Source organism: Peromyscus maniculatus, chromosome 3 (assembly GCF_049852395.1).
Source record: "Peromyscus maniculatus bairdii isolate BWxNUB_F1_BW_parent chromosome 3, HU_Pman_BW_mat_3.1, whole genome shotgun sequence".
Taxonomy (NCBI): domain Eukaryota; kingdom Metazoa; phylum Chordata; class Mammalia; order Rodentia; family Cricetidae; genus Peromyscus; species Peromyscus maniculatus.
The window spans coordinates 119,784,720-119,803,897 of NC_134854.1; the positions used below are offsets into that span (position 1 = coordinate 119,784,720).

The 19,178-nt window shown below is 46.0% G+C and overlaps 1 protein-coding gene across 6 annotated transcripts in view; it reads right to left on the reverse strand.

Annotated features, from left to right (window-relative positions):
- Positions 1-19,178, reverse strand: part of Frmd4b (FERM domain containing 4B) — a 338,430-nt gene that overhangs the window by 146,089 nt on the left and 173,163 nt on the right. Inside the window, exon 1 of one of the 6 annotated variants that reach the window (XM_076567440.1) lies at positions 18,713-18,861. The exons of the other annotated variants lie outside the window; for them this stretch is intronic. Within the exon in view, the coding sequence (XP_076423555.1) occupies positions 18,713-18,736 (24 nt within the window). The 5' untranslated portion in view covers positions 18,737-18,861. Of the gene's footprint in view, positions 1-18,712; positions 18,862-19,178 lie in introns of those variants that run through there. 6 annotated transcript variants of the gene reach the window in all.

Below are 19,178 nucleotides of genomic sequence, written 5' to 3' on the forward strand. Positions count from 1 at the left end.
GCCTGGAGTTCACTATGCAGCTCGGACATCGGCCTTCTGAGTGCTGGGGTTCCAGGTGTGTACCACCAGGCCTGGGTTCCTGGTGGTAATTAATTCTCTGTTGTTCTCTTTGATGCTGGGCATTAAAGCCAGGGAGGGTGCTGCTCATGTTAAGCACATTCTCCACCCGTAGACTTCCAGCCTTTCCTGTTTAGTTTTTCTCCTCTTGTTGAAACTAGAATCTGTCTCCAAGGAATGGAAGATAACCATGCAAAGTGGAAGACACAGGCTTTTACCCTAGTGCAGTGAGTTCCATAGCCAGTAGACATAGTTTGTTAACTATTCGGCTAACTGTAAATGCTTAGATTACTTACTTACGTGGCTTATTCCTCCTCACCCACCCAAATGTTTCTTTTGGACTATGAAGATGTCAAACGGTCATATTTGAGTTGAAAATCAAACCGTTAGTCAAACCCTGGAGAGGGCAGCAATCCAATCTCTGGGATTAATTCCTTTCTTACTTCCCCGTCATAATCAATAGACTAACTCAAAACCACCATTGAGGGGTGAGGGCATAGCTCAGCGGTGGGGTGTTTGCTGAGCACGTGTGAGGCACTCAGCTTAATCGCCAGAACTACAAACACACTCTTTACAGCCTCCCCAGGGCCTGGAGCCAGGGGAAGCTGTTGTCCATCTCTGGGGTTTTGTGTGACTGTGATGACACTGTTCCTGGGACTGAGTTCCTTAATTCTCACCGTCACCATCACCACCAACAACAACAACAAAAAAAGTTAATACACGCACGTAGATTATTTGTATTAGGTGGGTTTATTTACCCTCTCATTCGTACACATATTGAATGTTTCTATTTACTCTTTGAGACTATCATACAATACATTTTGAGCATAGTTTTTTCCCCTCTCTCTACTCCTCCCCGGTCCCCCTCATAAAATGTATTTTTAAACTCAAGTATGGTACTGGGTTTCATAAGGGCATTTTCAGACAAGCCCATTTTCCCCCATATCCCCCCCCCCCCACTCCCATTAGTCCACTTGGGTCCTTACATGATTTCACTTCCACTTTTGGATCATATAAACATACATGATTTTTACACCCTGCTTCTTTGTGTGTGTGTATGCACATTCACACATACTGTGAGTGCATGTGTGAGTGCGAGTGCATGTGCCCACGTGTGTGTGCACAGGGAGCCCAAAAGATAAGCTCAAACATTGTTCCTCAGGTGCTGTACACCTTGGTTTTTTGAGCGAGTCTCTCGCTGTCCTGGAGTTTCCAGACTGCCTGGCTAGCAAGTCCCAAGGTGCCACCCATCAAGTCCCAAGGTGCCACCCATCAAGTCCCAAGGTGCCACCCATCAAGTCCCAAGGTGCCACCCATCTCTGCCATCCTAGCACTGGGATTATGAGTAGGGTTGTCATGCACTTTTTTTTTTGACAGGGTCTCTCTGTATAGTCCTGGCTGTTCTGGAGTCTTGGAACTCACTCTGTAGACCAAGCTGGCCTTGAATACACAGAGATCCACCTGCCCCTGCCTCTGGAGTGCTGGGATTAAAGGTGTGGGCCACCATGCTCTGGTTTTTTTTGAAGTGTTGTGGCGGATCAAACTCAGGCTCAAGTCCCCATACCCAGGCCTGCCTACATCATGTATGTTTATCCACGTTTTGTTTATGACATTCTTGAAAGCACCCTGTGAAATCAAGTTTCTTTTATCCAGTTAGAAAGCTGGACCCCCAAGTGTCTGAGAATAACTCCCTAAAGTCCCAACTGAGCCAACTTGGCAAGAGGCTCACCCGAGGACAAGAAAGGAAAATGGCCGGGGCTGTAACTTCATAGATGCAAGAGCAGTGGGAACCACATTCTCCCTAGAAACGGTTTGATGGTGTTTCTGTAGCTAGTACCTCCCGACAGACCCAGAGGAGGCTGTCGAGAGTTCATGGCCACAAAGCCACTCAGGTTATTTCTGCAGCTCCTCTTTTTTGAAAACTAGTGGTTAGGCTGTATTTTTAGACATTGTGGTACAGTATCAATGAGGAAAAAAAAAAAGAAAAGAAAGAAAGAAGAAACAATGAGGAGGCACAAATACTACAGACAGGAAGTCACAAAAGTGTAACCAAGGCAAGCTCTGGAGGGTCTGCAGCACAGGTTAGCTTCGCGGGAAGTTCCCAGTGGAGTTGGAGAAAGTGGAAATTACAGCTTTGGGGTTATGCAAGCAGCAGACACCCTGTGGTCTGGAAACTTTAAGTTCTGCCAACTGTTTTCTCCTTTCCTGAGAAAAACAGCCAATAGGAAGGGCAGAGGCAGAGCGGCTTTCAAAAATTTAAAAGTAATGACATGCAGCTCATGGGGAGGGCTTTTCCAATGAACGGCCGTACTTATGAAGACGCTCTGGGTACGCTTGGTGACTGTCGAACATTTACAGCCAGCCTGACTCTAAGCCACCCGCCGTGGGGCAAACAGATCACCTACATCAGACCTAGACACAAACACACCTTATGGAAGGCCCCTCCCCTTAGCCTTCATTTGAGTACACATCTCACAGTTACTCTGTTTTCTATTCCTCTTCAGCTCCGTTCAAACCCCTGGTAGGTGTTTATCAATCTCTCTCTGTACTTTGTGATCCATGTGCAAGCAGAGGGTGAAGAAATCCTCAGGGAACTCACAGTGAATAAAAATGGACTGAATAGAGCCAGAGTCCTGGCCTGTCTCCAATTAGTTGGTAGAAATGTCATATTTGGGCAAAGGATTTAGAAAAGTTTACCAAATTGGAAAAGTAAAGTTCGTTTGAGGTTTTTTGGGGAAAAAAAAATCTTTTTTCTCCCCCATTTTCTTCTTTCTTGCTTGTACTGGGGATGGAACCCAGGGCCCTTCGCTCACTGGGCAAGCGCCCTGCCAGTGAGCTACTGCCCCCATCCAGAAAAACTTGCATCTCAAGATGCAGGACTCATTATATCATCACAGAAGAAACCCCCCTCTCAGTCCAGAAGCTCCCAGCACTCAGGCATGAGAAGATTCTGCAGGCTCTTTTTCAGTGTGATTGTGGAGGAGTCCTTCTGAAGTTATCATGGAATTAAGTTTTAACGAAAGGAAACAAAACAGGAACTGGAAGGCCACAGGTTAGGAGAAGACGACGCTATGGAAAAGAGCGTGGCCGTTTCCCAAAAACAAACCAAAACGGCAAAAAAGTGGTTTTTGTTGTTGTTGTTGTTGTTTTTGGTAAATAGTGGGCAAACAATGAGGAGAACAATAAATCCTTTGCAAGAGAAGCTGTAATGGGATCAGTCAGCATATGATGGGATCAGTCAAGCAGCTCCTGAGAACACAATGTCCATTTTCCAGCTGGTTGTTAGGCACAAATAATATTTTAAAATGAAAGTACATTATCTACTGTACTTTATTTAAGTACATACATCAAAGCAGTGACATGCACAGCTCAGGACAAAGGCATCTGGAACACCCCACTACCCGGGCTCCTACATTTCACAGCCACCTCTGCTGCTGAGGGCATTTATGTTCACTGAACTTGAAGGGGAGCAATGCACTGTCATGGCAGACTGTGGTTCAGCTCTTCCCAGCTCAGTGAGATCTCTGTTACAAAGATGGGGAAACGCCACAATCTGTGCCCCTGACCCAGAGGGCAAGCGGTGAAGCCTCTGTCTGGGTAATAGCATGGAGTACCCTGAGGACACAGCAATATTCGCTCCCATCTTCAGGATGCTCGGGCCACTGTGAGACCATGTGGTAGAGATGAAATACCAGAAACCTCAGATGTACACAGCTCTGTTCAAGCCACAGCTTACTAAAATTAAACTTTTGAAGGATTTAAAAAAAAAATCAAACGGTGATAATAATACCTGCCAACAGGGTGGCTGCAAGCCGAGCACAGAGCTTGGTAAATAGAGGCCATCGTATCTTAGTGCATCTGTGGGCAGGCTCAGTGCTAAGCATCCGCATGCCCAAGTCAAAGGCTGTGTTACTCCACTTTCCAATCCTTCAGTCACCAGAATACAAGTTCCATGAAGAAAAGGTGCCTCTCATTATTGCCGTATTTTGAGCCCTTAAAATGGTACCCAGCTCATTGTATGTGCCAGAAAACATGTGCAAGATGGGTGAATGAATGAATGAATGAGTGAATGAATGAAATGAACAATCTTCATTTCCACCTCCAGCTTCACTTCTGAGATTTTACCCCTTTCTACAGTTCAAGTCACTCAACGCTTCCGTTGCCTGTGGCTTTGGAATTTTGTGGGTCTGGGATTGTAATTTGATTGGTAGAGTTCTTACCTAACATGTACAAACTCCCGGGTCTGAGCCCCAGAAATGCATAAACCAGGTGTGGCCCCACATGCCGATTTTCCCCAGCACCGTGAAGGTAGGAAGACCAGAAATGTAAGGCCATCCTCAGCTACACAGGGAGTTGGAAGCCAGCCTTGGCTACATGAGACCTTTTCTCAAAACAAAAACAAAACCTTGAATGTATTCCTTGTGATTCCTTAGCTATGGAACTGTCAGGTTCTGAACGACTGCGCTGCCTCTGTCCCTTGGGATCCCTCCCCTGGTAACCCAGGCAGCTGCGACCTGATGGCCTGCTGCAGGACCGGTCAGGATTTCTCATTCACCAGCAAAACAGACACGTGTCATGCGCAGGAGTCCTGGCTTTCTGTTTAGCTGGCAAATTTCTCCCCACTTCTCTTCCCGCTCTGTGCTGTTCTCACTTCCCTCCCTCGGAAGGGCTGTGCCTTGGGAGAGGAAATCTCACCCAACACATAGAGGGCTGTATCCAGGGAACCAAATATTTTCCCCTGTGGCCCACATTGGCTCTGGTCTGTCACTTGTTCCCCTTAGTGTGGCTTTCTGAAGTGGGGTGAGGGGAGGATGGGGACACAAGGCTGGCCACTGGGGTGGGGGTGGGGGTGGTTTCCATACTTCTGGGAGGCAGGCAAAACATTATGCAAGCTCTCTGGAGTCACTCAGTTCTGTAGTTCAGAGACAGGTGAAAAGGTAAGCCGGGGGTTGCTTTAGCCCTTTAGGACAGGGCAGGGGGAGGAGCAGTTCCTTAGGAGCCATTCCTGTCTGGGATGTCTGATTCTGGCCTGTGGCAACCTGGCTGGTGATGTGGGGCAAGTTATACCCCCGCTCTCTGAGGAACTGCTGTAAAATGGATAGACATTTGCTTCCTTCATTGTAAGCATTTCTTTAGCAGTGGCTGAAGTAGCTGGTGTGGTATATACCTGTAATCCCAGCAGGACTGCTGTGTGTTCGAAGCCAGCCTGTTCTACACAGTGACTTCCAGGGCAGCTGGAGGTATACATGGAGACTTTGTTTCAAAACCTCAACAAAGATGAGGGCGAGAGCACACACAGGCTTGGGGTTAAAGCCCAGCTTTAGTCTATACCACCTGTGTGATATTTATACGCTTCCAAAGGCCATGGGCTGATGAGAGCCTGGCTATTCTCCTGGGCCCCCTGAGACCCAGGAAAGTAAGAAGCAAAAGCTCCTTGCTAAGCTACGTCTCTCCCTTCCTTGCCCGCCCCTGCTTCCTGAGATAGGGTCTCAATATACAGCTCTGGCTGGTCTGGAACTTACTATGTAGACTGAGCTGACATCTAATTCAGAGATCTCCCTGCCTCTGCCTCCCAAGCACTGTGATTAAAGGCATGGGACACTGTACCTCTCTTCTTGTTTTCTTTTTAAGATGGGGTCTTAGGTAGCCCAGGCTGGTCTCGTAGTCTCCATGGCCTGTAATTTCTCCTGTTTCCTCTTCCCAAGTGCTGGATTACAGGCATATGCCACCACACCTGTTTTTTTGTTTGTTTGTTTTGTTTTTGTTTTCATTTGAGACAAGACCCCAAGATGTAATTTGGGTCAAAATACTTTCACTACTATTTCCTCTTTTGAACTTTATGAGTCATAATTCTACTTCACAGGTGAGGTCACTTTGATATGACTTCTCTTTATGGTTCCACAGCCAGACAGCGTCCTGACTCCTGGCTCCAGGGCTAGCGGGAGTGGGGGGTTGGGGAGTGGGAGGTGTCGTAATATTTCTGTAGATTCTGCAGTCTTACTACAAAATGCTCCAAAAAGTAAAGTTTAAGCACACTGGACTATAAGCCAGCTCTGGAATGCAACGGTTCCTTCTGTCTTCTTACAGTGGGAAGGCGTCCATGCAGGGAAACTATTTTTTCTTTACTATAAAACTTGGACATAAATCAGAATATCATACACTAAAATTAACCACATCCAAAGAGTATACAACTTAATGAACTCACCTCGAGTTAGAATTAGCATTCAAAACTGAAGCTGTGCAGCCTCATTTTAACTTGTACACTTTTAGTATTGAATATATTTCGCTTAAGCATCCACCGTTAAAACAATCCATGGCCAAGTTAGAACTAGAAAACCATATAGCTTTATCTCTACAAACTCATGTCCAATGCCTGAAGTCACTCTTTCTTCTAAATGAGTGGAAATTAAAAACGTAAAACTAATGCAAAGGTGTGAGGCTGTCCACACATGTAGTCTCAGCCCTCAGCCAGAGGCAGGAGGAGCACATGTTTGGAGCCAGCCTGGGCTAATAGTGAGACCTGTTTGAAAAGGGAGATCCTGGAAAAAAATAACAAATAAGTGAATGTAGATCTTGCCTAGGAGGATTTCAGCAATCAGCAGTGGCCTGCCAGCGTGGCTCTGGCTGTCTCTGTAGCTCAGCCTTTTATGATACTGAAGTTAATGAAAATAAATGTACCAAAGAGTTTTAATAACAGCCCCTGAGACAGGTAGGAGGAGCCCCAGCAACAAATTGGAACAGGGAAGATTCTACCACAAGGAGGGATTTGTTCATGTTTTTTTACTACTTACTACTATTAATATTAATAATATTATTATTATTTGTGTGTGTGTGTGTGTGTGTGTGTGTGTGTGTGTGTGTGTGTGTGTGTGCACATGCCTATGCTATGGTACATGTATGGAAGTTAGAAGGTGTCAGTTCTCTCCTTTTTTTAAAATTTATTTTTTACTTTATGTGCAGTGGTGTTTTGCCTGCTTGTATATCTATGTGACAGTGTCAGATCCCCTGGAACTGGAGTTACAGGCAGTTGTGAGCTGCCATGTGGGTGCTGGGAATTAAGCCTGGATCCTCTGGAAGAGCAGCCAGTGCTCTTAACCACTGAGCCATCTCTCCAACCTGGGTTCTTCTATTGTGTGGGTCCTGAGCATGGAGCACAGGTTGCCAGCCTCGGCAGCAAGTGCTTTTTACCAACTAAGCCACCTCACCAGCCTTGAAGAGACGTATTTAAATAAACAGATGTTCTCATCACATGGATCGGGCCAAGAGTGGCACAGAAGCCAGGACTGGGAACCAGGGAGCCCCGCTGTCCCTGCAGTCCATGAATAATCTGGCAGGGTCAAACATACCAGGCAGTTTGAGTGCTGCTGCAGAAATTCCTGCTGCAAACGCAATAGTAAGTTACTTAGGAAGATTGCATCCGGGACAATAAGGACTTTCTCCTTCTTTGCTTGAACATGATTCTACTCTATCATTTCTTTTTCTGATTATGAGAATGCAGTGCGATCATGAACATGATCCGTTCTGCCTGTATCCTGCACTACTTTGTTTCTTTCTCTTTCCAGTGAGTGGACCTACTTTGAGCGAGGTCCTTCTCTTGGGTCTAACATAATGATGGCAGATTTGGCTTGACAGATGAATATCAGACAACTGAATCTCATGCCGCAGATGAAGGGACCAGAAATTACTTATATTTAAATTATGGATCATATACCATTTGAAGTGTCCTCCCAACTTTCGAGACTAGGATAGGCCCAAGACAAACAAACAAAAAAAAAAGTTTTGCATCCATGTCCAAAAATTGCCCTGAGACAAAGAGAATGTTCTAAAACATGGTGGCTCACACTGTAAAGTTCATAGGCTAGACTTGGGTATAATAGACTCACGGTCAGGCTCCAGAGAAAGGCAGGACTAGATGGCCTTATATTCTTTTCAGTTATTGGCTACTCAACCTTGGGAATTTGATTAAGGTTTTGGGATCCAGTCTCTGAGTTTGTGAAACAAGAGGCTTCTGTCACCTTTAGGCCTTGGCACAGACTCCTCACCCCAGGTTACCAGGGTTTCACGCTCCCTCCCCTTATTCATGCTAGAGATAGTCACGGGAGAAAACAAAGTGGTGGGGAAAAGCTTTTGGGAAAAGCTTGGCTCCTTAAATGGCCATGCGATGGCCAGGGGCATCCACAAGCCCAGTAAACCATGGGGTCATTCTTATGCCAGGCATCTTCATTCAGGTTCTGCCCTTGGCTCAAATCTCAGCCCCACTTCTCGGTGGGCTATGTGATAAACACCGCTTCATGTATTCACAAATAAGAGCAGGCTTTTCTTATAGTCCAGAACTTACTAATAGAGTCTGGGAAGCCAACAGTGACACACACTGAGTTGGCGCAGGTTCTTGCCTTGCTCTCTAAGTGAAGGAGGCAGCGAGGAGGCAAGCAAACCAATCCACAGGATGACTTCAGATCAGGAAGTACCACACAAACAGGAAGCAGGGAGATGGGGAGAGCTGTTGCTCTGGGCAGGGCAGTCAGGAGAAGGCTGTTTGAGGAGGCTGACATAAAATCTGCAATGGTAATGCTGAGGAATCAGCCTTAGTAAGACAGAGACAAGAACATTCCAGAAAGAGAGAACCAAGAAGTGCAAGGTCACGAGGCAAAATCTTGCTTAGTTCAGGACAGTGTTGGACAAAGTTTTTCTTTCTTTCTTTCTTTTTTATCTCACTATTGCAAACAAGAAATTTGCTTCCTGAGTGAAATTTTAACCCCACAGATATCTGTATTTCTAAGGCAGAACTAAGCTCGGAAGAGCCACAGACTACTTACTGTAAGGCCTCAACTTTTTCTTTACCCCTCAGGAATCAATTTTCATTTTCTTAGGGACTCAAGTCACCTCCAGAGAATGAATGACTTAAGAAAACAATGGCAGAAAGTGTGGCTGGAGAAGGATGCCAAGAACAGAGCAAATACAAAAGTCAATTGGAGGTTCATCAGAAGTTCTCAAAGGGTGCTGTTTCCTGGACCACCCATATGGTTAGAAATCCAGAGTAGGGGCGGGATGTATCCCAGTAGGTAGCATGCAAGGGCATCCTTGGCTACATACTGAACTAAAGCTCAACCTGGGAAATACCAGACCCTGTCTCAGAACAAAAGTTGATGAACAAAACTCATGATGCACCTGCAACCTGTGTTTCCACAAGGCTTCCTGGGTGCGCTAACTCCACACCATGCTGAAGTTGGCAGCCACTGGGCTGGAGTGTTCTTCACTGCACCACGGGCCACAGAACATTGTGAGGTTTGTTACAAAGGCAGGGCAAAGTCACAGGAGGCTCGGAGGCATGGAGGAGGTAATCTGGGGACATTTCTATACGATGACTCTGGTTACTGTGGGAGGAGACTGGGGGTGGGGCAATGATGGGAGAGCAAGAGCGACAGCAAAAGAGAGAGAGAGAGAGAGAGAGAGAGAGAGAGAGAGAGAGAGAGAGAGAGAGAGAGAGAAACGATCTAGGAAGTTTTACAAATCAAATGGTCCTCATCTGCAAATGAGTGCGCAAACTGTTAAGAACTACCGGATCACGCTGGGTGACGTGTACTATCTGTGAATCATCTCTTAGTAATGGAGATGGAAAGCAGATGGATTCAAAGGTAAAAAGGAGGAGAAGGAAGCTGGGGTGACACCCCCATAAGACTGTTCAGCAAATTAGAATGAACATGAGTGAGGGACTCACATACTCATGATCAACTCCATTTACATAGTCATAGACACCAAGCGCATGGTAAGCACCCGATTATGTTAAAACTCTTCTGTTCTGGCCTTCAATTCTCCGCCCAAACGTCTACTTGTTAAATTTAAGCCCCCCTTCCCCCACTTCTCCTTTACAGTCCCCTTCTTCTGTGTCAGCACGACCAATTCAGTGAGCCAGCAAGCTAGTTAAACATCTTCGTGCTCTGGTAACTCTGTAACATGCTTACAAGGCTGCTTCAGGTCAGGGGAGGGTACCTGGTGTTCTATTCAGTGTCCTTTCATTTTCGTGTCCCCGGGCTCCAGCTGTGGGATTTAACTGCTGGGACCCAGAGAGTGAAACTTCATGTAAAATCTAAGTTTTAGGGTCGGTTTCATCATTAACTCTGGACAGATGTTATGTTGGTGAAGTAAGAAGTGTTTTCTGTGGGGAGGGAAGACAGAGGAGGGGTAAGCGCCAGGCACACAGCTGTCCAGGACTAATGTGCCAGACTAGTTAGCATCAGTCTGGCCCTGGCATCCCTGAGAAAAGAAGCCAGGCTTGGTTACCAGTCCTCATCAGGTCAAGTAAGTTAGTTAAGTAAAAGTGAAAAGCAGTGAGTTGAGACTTATCCAGTGTGGCCACCTGGGAAGAGAAATAAAGAGAGCCGGTGACCCCCAAGTCCAACTTTGGGGCCCTAAGACGAAGTTTAGGTTTAAACAGAGGTCTAGGCAGTGTTTCTCAACATGTGGGTCGTGACCCATTTGAGGAAGGTGTCCAATGATCCTTTCATATCACATATCAGATATCCTGCATATCAGACATTTACATTATGATTCATAACAGTAGCAAAATTACAGTTATGAAGTATTAATGAGAACTATCATTGATACAGTTAGCTTTGGAGCTGACCTCAGTTAGAATCCAGTGCTACACAATCTCATCCTTTTCCCCTTATTATGTTCTTGTTTTCCCTCCTTCCCTGGGCTATACTACACACACCTCCTTTTAGGTTTTCTCCATTTTACCTCCTTTCTATCTCCAGAAAACAGGGCTGGAAATGGTCTAGCTAGTATATTTTATCTTTAAGCACATAAATTAAAATTATTTTCTAGAAAATGGTTCAGTTATAAAGATCTTGCAGTTATGAGGGTCCTAAATTTAAATCCCCTGTACCCACATAAAAAAAACAGGCACAGTGGCAATGCATCTATCATCCCAGTGTTGGGGAGGAGGAGAGAGGAAGGTTCCTGGGGTTTGCTGGACAGCCAATCTAACCAAATTGGTGATCTCCAGTTTCCGTAAGAGACCCTGTCTCAAAAAAAAAAAAATGAGGGAGGATGGGTAGAGGCTCAGTGGGTTAAAGTGCTCACTATCCAAGGGTGAGGACCTGAGCTTGTACCCTGACCACCCAGTTAAATTTTGCGTGCGCATGGTAGCCTACTTGTAACTCCAGTGCTCATGAGGTGGAGGCAGGAGAGTCCCAGGGCAAGCTGGCTAGCTAGACTGATTGGGTTCGACTGGAGAGATCCTGTTTCACTATATAAGGCAAGACAGTGATTGAGGAAGACCCCTGTGTCAATCTCCACTCTCCACAAGCACATACACAGACATCCATGGGCACCTTCACACACACGTGCACCTACACACATAAACTCGTGTGTACACACCACATATACACAAAAGAAAAAGGTGGAGAGAGATTGAAAAAGACATCTGGCATCAAACTCTAGCCTCCATGAGTGTATCTGCACACACACACACACACACACACACACCCCACAAACAATATCATTTTCCCATTGTTACTGTCATGCAATGCTTATGGGTGAAGATAGACCAGCAAGGGTTCAAAACCCAGCCTAGCCTTTACACTAATGCTGTGAAGGTTCTCAACCATCCTGATGCTGCAGCCCTTTAATATAGTGCCTCGTGTTGTGGTGACCCCCAAGCATACAATTATTTTCGTTGCTACTTCATAACTGTAATTTTGCTACTGTGACGAGTTGTAATGTAAATATCTGTTTTCCGATGGTCTTAGGTGACCCTTGTGAAAGGGTTGTTCAACACCTCCCCCCTACAAAGGGGTCACAAGCCACAGGTTGAGAACCACTGTGTTACTGTCACCACCCTGGACAGCTGACCTCATGTCTTTGTTTTCTGGCTTCCTGATCTGAATGACAGACAGGTTTAAACAGGCAGGTGCTGGGACAGCCCAGGGCTCCACACCTCCCGCTCTGTAGGGTTGTTCCTTCTGTTCTCTCCATACCGTTGGCCGCACTTTTTACAGTAGTAACTAATTAGCAATGACCTCCACTATGGGCTATCTGCCTCCAAGGACAAGCTGAGTCTTCTTCACCGCTGAGCATGCAGCGTGTTCTTTGCAAAAGGAGTTACCAAAAACACCCGTGGAAGGAGAGCATGCACTTGCCCATTCGTTTTATGGAAACTGGAAAAGCAACATGGTACTTTTTGTCACGCAAAACACTGAAAGAGTTGGGTTTGGTGGCCCATGTTTTTAATTATGAGACTTGAGGAGGCTAAACCAGGATGACAAGTTAGAGAACAGCCTGGGATATTCAAGTCCAGTCTGAGATATGTAGCAAAACACAACTCAGAAGTAAGTAAATAAAAAATAACTAAACATATCACAAGATGATCAGTTATTTCTTTCAAAAAGAAAATGGGGGGAGGGGCTGAAGAAATGACTCAGTAGTTAAGAGCACTGGCTGCTCTTGTAGAGGACCCAGGTTCAATTCCCAGCACCAACATGGTGATTCATAACCATCTGTAATTCCAGCTCCAGGGGATCCAATGCCTTCTTCTGACCTCTGTGGATACTACAGACATGTGCCACGCACATGTAGGCAAAAATTCACACACATAAAATAAATAAATCTAAAAAGGTACTTTTATTTTTTTTATTTTTATTTTTTTTGGGTTTTTCGAGACAGGGTTTCTCTGTGTAGCTTTGCCCCTTTCCTGGAACTCACTTGGTAGCCCAGGCTGGCCTTGAACTCACAGAGATCTGCCTGGCTCTGCCTCCCCAGTGCTGGGATTAAAGGCGTGCGCCACCACCGCCCGGCTAAAAAGGTACTTTTAAAAGAGGTAGAAATGAATAAGACAAAGCAAGAAATGATCCATATTTGACCTTGTCGGATGAAGTGGAGTGCTTACATCTCAAGGGGCACCTGGCATGGGCATAGTTCCTGAGCAACCTTCTATTACCCTGACTCCAGTACAAAGACGACATACAATCGCTGCAGATTTACAGATGAACCCTTTAAAGCTGTTGGCCATTCTCATGGTGAGCAGAGCAATGGCCCTCACGTCCCACTAGGTTGATCTGACTCTCACAGCACAAGGCCACCCCACGTACCAAGAGGGCATCGTTACCTCTGGACCAAGCCGTTACTAAAGCTATGACTCCTCCTCTCAGAGGAGCAGTATAAATAGCTGCAGAAGGGAGGTGGCAGGCTCTGCTCTCAGCTCCAAGACACCTTCTGCAGAGCCCTGGTCAATGCCAGGGTACCACAATTTCAGCACATTCAATTAAGGGTCGAGGCTAGGATTCCATAAGACTGCATTTCTGGAGTATGAGGATGCTATGAATGCGCTCTCTGCAACACTTAGGTGTGGCTCAGTGGAAGAATGTAACCAATGGGTCTTAACGATAATGAGGTTTCAGGCCCATCCCTCCCTTGATGGGGCTGAGGCCCTTAGAAAAGAGGTTTCATGCAGTGGTAGGCTACCTCGGCAGTTTGGTTTTCTGCCTTCTCGCACATGAGGATGCAGTAAGAAGGCCCTCGCCTGTGTTAGAGAGCAAGAACAGCAGGTGCATTGAACAGAGCTGCAGGAAGTCACCCTCTAGAATGAGCTTTATTAAGAGAGAGAAAGAGCCTCCACTGTGGACAGCAATGATCGGGCCTTGAAGTGGGAGAATGTCAGAGGAGATAAGTGCCATGAGTGATGGGAATCCTGAAGGGAGAGAGCCAGACCCTTCAGTTCTGGAGAACAAAAGAGGTTTCTGACTCTTAACAGGTTTCCCCAGGGGAAGACGTACTCCACACCATGCAACCTGGCCGGTGTTCTGCATGGAGGCAGGCAGACATTGAACAGGACCATAAATGCATCCTGTAGTCACAAGGAGGTGGGCTGCAAGGCCACAGCACAGTTTGCTTTCTTACCAGCTCTCCATCTGGGAGTTGCAGGGGTGATGATCTGAAGTCTGGGAGAAGGAGAAATGCATCTGGGGAGTCCATACGCTAACAGCAAGGTCAAATGCTGCCACCTTGAATTTGGACTTCCAAGCCCCCAGCATGGGGAGAAACAGGTCCTGCTTGTTGCATTTTCAAAGAAGTTACCCACCCTCAGGTGTCCTGTGAGACAGGGCAAGTGGACTCAGAGGCATCACACATGGAGGCCAAGCACCTTACCTTTCTCAGGAAGATTCAGTCTGTCTAAGACAGCAGAGCCCAGGCTGAAACCTCTCACAGTATTCTAACGCAGTGAGTGTGCAAGGCCCTATTTCCCACAATAGAAACAAGATGTATTGAGGAGACTCTTTCCAGGAAAACATTCTAGAACTTTCATCCCACTTGTTCTGGGTTCAGATCCAGAAGGTGGCTGAAAAATATTTTCAAACACCTCCCTGTCTACCCTCAAGCCAACACCAAGTCTGCAAAAGACATTCTATAACTCTCTGCCTCTATTTGTGAATTTCTGCCTAGTGAATCCAGATGAATGTCCACAGGGTCAAGGGGTCTGATGTATCCACAGGACAAATGCTGAAAGATGCTCTGATAAGGGCAAGATGCCAAAAGATAGACAAGTGGGTCCAAAGGAACCACTGATGCTTATTCATGTGGACAGAAACACTACATTTCCCGAAAAACTACCCATTTGCCATACACTCGAAATTCTGGCAGTATCTAGATACTTTCACAACACCATTGCCCCTGCTTACTGTATTTGGGGTAGGTACAGAAGCATACTATGAAGCAACAGTATCCACCTCCTACCTTTTAGGCATATCTTTACTGGCAGATGGTGGGCAGCTCTCCTTCCTCAACAGTCTGTGACTAGGAAAGCAGGGTTTACACAAAGATTGTGTTAACTGTACACACTCAACACTTCATTTCTCTCTGTTCCTGGGGGGCAGAACATGTCAAAAACAGAATTTCTAAATGTACCAGAGAGTCCCTATTTGCCTGAACTGACCCGATTTGATTTCTACCTATATACGTGAGTCTTACAACTCGAATACAGTGGTTAGTGCAAAAGTCAGTTTAATTCTCTGACTTCAGAATCATATTAATTATGATAACTTATCGCAGTATCTCAAGTCAATGGCTTTGATATTCGCCCAGTGAGTGGTAAACGAACTAATAGTAAAGATTGGCTGTGTGGCAGAGAGTGGCAGAGAGTGGCTGGCTGTCCTTGCTGACTGCTGGAGGCTTCCATGGCTCTCTTGAACTCACCTTCATTAATTTAAGTCTGACATAGTGCTGGTGTAGAACATACCCAGGAAATAGATATGGGGTGGTTTTTAATTTTTATTTAATTTTATTTTATGTGCATGGGTGTTTTGCCTGCATGTGTGTCTGCACATCACTTGTGTGCCTGGTTCCCATGGAGGCTGTCTGATCCCCTTAGAACTGGAGTTATAGATGATTGTAAGCTGGATGTGAGTATTAGAAATCGAACTCAGGTCCTCTGAAAGAGCAGCAAGTGCTCTTAACTGCTGAGCTAGCTCTAGCCAAGTGTTGAATGCTTTTGTTTGTGGTTTTGTTTTGGGGAAAAAGCCTGACTATCTCACCCACTCTAGCTGTGAACTTCTGGGCTCCAGGGCTCTCCCTCCTGCTTCTGCCTCCCACGTAGCTGGGGTTACAAGTACATATCTCATACTGTGTTGACTTTTAAAGACATTTGATCTAAGGAATGGTGCCTAGTTGGAACAGGAGAGTTGCACTCATAACCCACATGTTCTGATTTCTTCCTAGACGGCACCTCGGTGTCTGCTTCCAGTTAACAACTGCAGCCAGTCTCCACCCTCAACTTTGCTCGACTGTGTTGGTTCCACACACACTGCCGCTGGCTCTGAGGAACCTGGGACATCCTCGTCTCTTGATTTCCTTTCTAGCTAAAAAGCAAAGCTTGTGGGGAGAGATGGAAGAGAGGGAGGGAGGGAGCGGAGGAATGGAGAAAAGGAATGGGAACAAGCAGAGAGATATACATCGCTTCAATGTATAGGGGTCCCAGGGAAGGAAGTCAAATGGTTTGGATCAAGAGGGCCAGTTTCTGAGCAGCAAGGGAGCCTCAGTGTTAGTCTCAGCTCTGAACCCAGCAAGGAAGACTCTGAAGTGTGGAGAGGAAAGAGCTTGCTATGCAAACACTTTACCTGGACATAACTATGTCTCCAGCTCATGTTTCTTAGCAATTTAGGTTTTACCTACTTGCTACTTCTCACTGGCACTGGAGACTGGTTCTTGGGGACTTTTCTGTACGAGCAAATAGATTTCTGCCAGCAGTTGCTCTTAGGACAAAGGCCTCATTTGGAATGTTGCTCTTGGATTTCTATCCCAAGGTGCTTCTGTGAACAGATGCTTTTCTGCATGGTAGGCAGAGATACTGGAAACTGGGCAGAGTGACCAGATGTCCCTGAAACTCTGTGGTGTGGGCATCGGGCAGAGCTGGGATTCAGAGACCTGGGCTCTAGACTGTGTTCTGCCCCAATGGGGCACAAACTTTTGAGAAAGCCCCTTCACTTATTTTATTTTATTTTGAAATTTATGTATTTGTACGTAAGTATGCGCATTTGTGTCTAAGCAGGAGGACATGGACATGACATGATGCATGTGTAGAGGTCAAAGGGCAACTTGTGAGAGTTGGTTCTGCCCTTCTACCGTGCGGGTCCTGGGGAAGCAACTCAATTCTTCAGGCTTGGCAGCATGCATTTAAAAAAAAAAAAAAAAAAAAAAAAAAAAACTTCCCTACATATTGTCTGAGGGATCTTTATGGAAGAGCTGGGAGGCGGGGAGATTGTACGAGCCAGAGGTGGTCCATAACATCAAGGAAACAGTGTTTGCAGGCAGGACAGGGCAGCCACACATATGAACTTGTAGCAATTGCGATGGCAGGCACAAGGTCTTCAGGAGCTCTAGCCATACACAAATCCCAGCCAGAGGATGGAAGATGGACAGGATATCCCACTGCTAGCTGAGGGAGCTATTGGCATTTGAGAGCTGCTGGGAGAAAGAGAGGCAGTTTTCTTCATCCCCCGTGACAGAATGTGGAGACTGGACAAGGTAATTTATAGGTCTTACTCCAGCTTAAGCATTTCGTGGTACAGGTCTCCTCAATCAGAGGTGTTTCTCTCCCTACTTCCCCATATCCTGCTGGTCACTGATCCGCCTCTGTGTGGGATGGGACACAGCACCCTTCAGCTCATCCTGTATTTCCACAGTAGCACTTCCCCAGCTTCCAGATGGAAAGCCAGTAAATAGTATGCCGGAAAAACAGAATGCGCCCTGGCACGGAGGCTGGAAGGTCAACTCGTGATGGCTCTGGGGAAGAGTTACAGTTTCTGACCTCTTAAAGGGACTGCAGAGTAGGATGGCTTTACTTTGCATGGAGAATTTCTTGTGTGAATCACGCCACACAAGCCCTGGGCCGCTACAATGCTACTCTGCAAATCCAGACCACGGGGCTGTATTTCAGAAACTAATACATTCTTTCTGACATCAGGCACCTTTAGGTAGGACTGATTTCGAGACAGATGGCTCACTTCTAAGGCCAAACCATTGTGTTCTGTTATGGTGGGAGGTCCCGTCGCAGTCTCCATTGTCATATATTTATTTCTTGAAGCTTTCTCTCCTCTTACGCAATCCCAGCTACTTCCTCCACAGACTTCCTCCTGTCCCCCCAGAGCTTTGCACTCCACTGCATGAGACAATTTCCTTTCTTTTCTGAAGTCTACCCAGATTTCCCTCCCTTCCCCCATCACCAACAACCGACCAGGGAAGAAAGATGAACACACGACATTGGCCTTTAATGAGTTTACCATAACCACATTACAAGGGAAAAGAGCAAAAAGCTTCCCTTTAATAAGGATGTAGGACTTCCTCTGACAAGTCAGAGGAGTTTTATTAATTAATTGATAGCTATCCACAAAAACAGCATTTCCGAGGTCTCTACGGTGAGCTGATGAATTCCGCTCACACAGAAGCTTTACCGTGAACTAGAGTAATGGGCAGAATTCAATTCTCAGCTTCCCTAGGCAGAGCAGGGGCACACATCAAAGGGTCCTTTCAGAGAGGACACTAATGAGTTCTAGGACACTAGGACCTTTGCTGCCAAGTACCAGAGAGAAATGGAAGGACCCCATCTTGATGAGGTGATTAACAATCACACATCAAGAGCATTTTTGTGCTGTGCGCGGGGATCCTTTCCATGGTTCTTTCCAGGATAAGTGAAGGAGCTCGAATCTTTCAAATTACCAAATAATTAAGAGAAAAGAAAGAATAGAAAAACAGTAGGTGTGTGAGGCTGACGGTGACCTGGAATGACACATTTCAACAATCACTAAAGTGCTAGAGAAAATCGGAAAACCAGCCTTTTGAGTCTGCTAAAGAAGCCAAGAGAGCATTTTTACACAAAACAGGAAAACCCAAAAGACGGGCATTAAGAGCTGTCTCCGCTATGGTATTGTTCCAACCCTTACTCAATAGGAATTAGGAAGGAGGAATTCCTTGAAAAATGGAAAGACAAACATGCCTTTTAGTTCCGTTTCTTAACAGTTGGTTTCTGAAATGCTGTGTTTATAGGAACCTTCCCCCGCGTAATGTTAAAATCCGTCCAAAATTTTGCTAAGACACACTGGAAAAAGCTCATGACGCCTGATGACACTGTCTGCAGTCTGCTGTCCAGAGAGATTACTCTTACCTCCAATCCATGATCGAGGCTCATTTAAAAGGACTGGCGAGAAGGTGCAGGACGCAGGACACATGTATTCAGCACTGTGGGGTGCGTGTGCTGTGTCCTCCAACTACAAGCCGGGAGAAGTGAGGACCCAAAGCCCCTGACACCTTCCGCTGCCATATAATCGCAAGGAAGTGACCTTACTGTTTGTTGCTTTGATTAGAAACAAAAGCCTTTCAACATGAGTCAGGAAGGCAACAGGGGAAAATCCAGCTAAAGAGCCCGCTATTTCTTTTGGCCACCTGAAGCCTCTCTCCATTATACACTTAAAACATATGATGACATACCGTGTGTAACTGTATTCTCAACTTCGTTTACAATGTCCAAGAGGGCTTGAGAATTACTCGAGAGATGGTCTATGCGGGGTACCACTCAAATTCTAATCTGGCTCCCCATCCCGTGCATATTCTGGCTTAGCCTGGGAATTTAA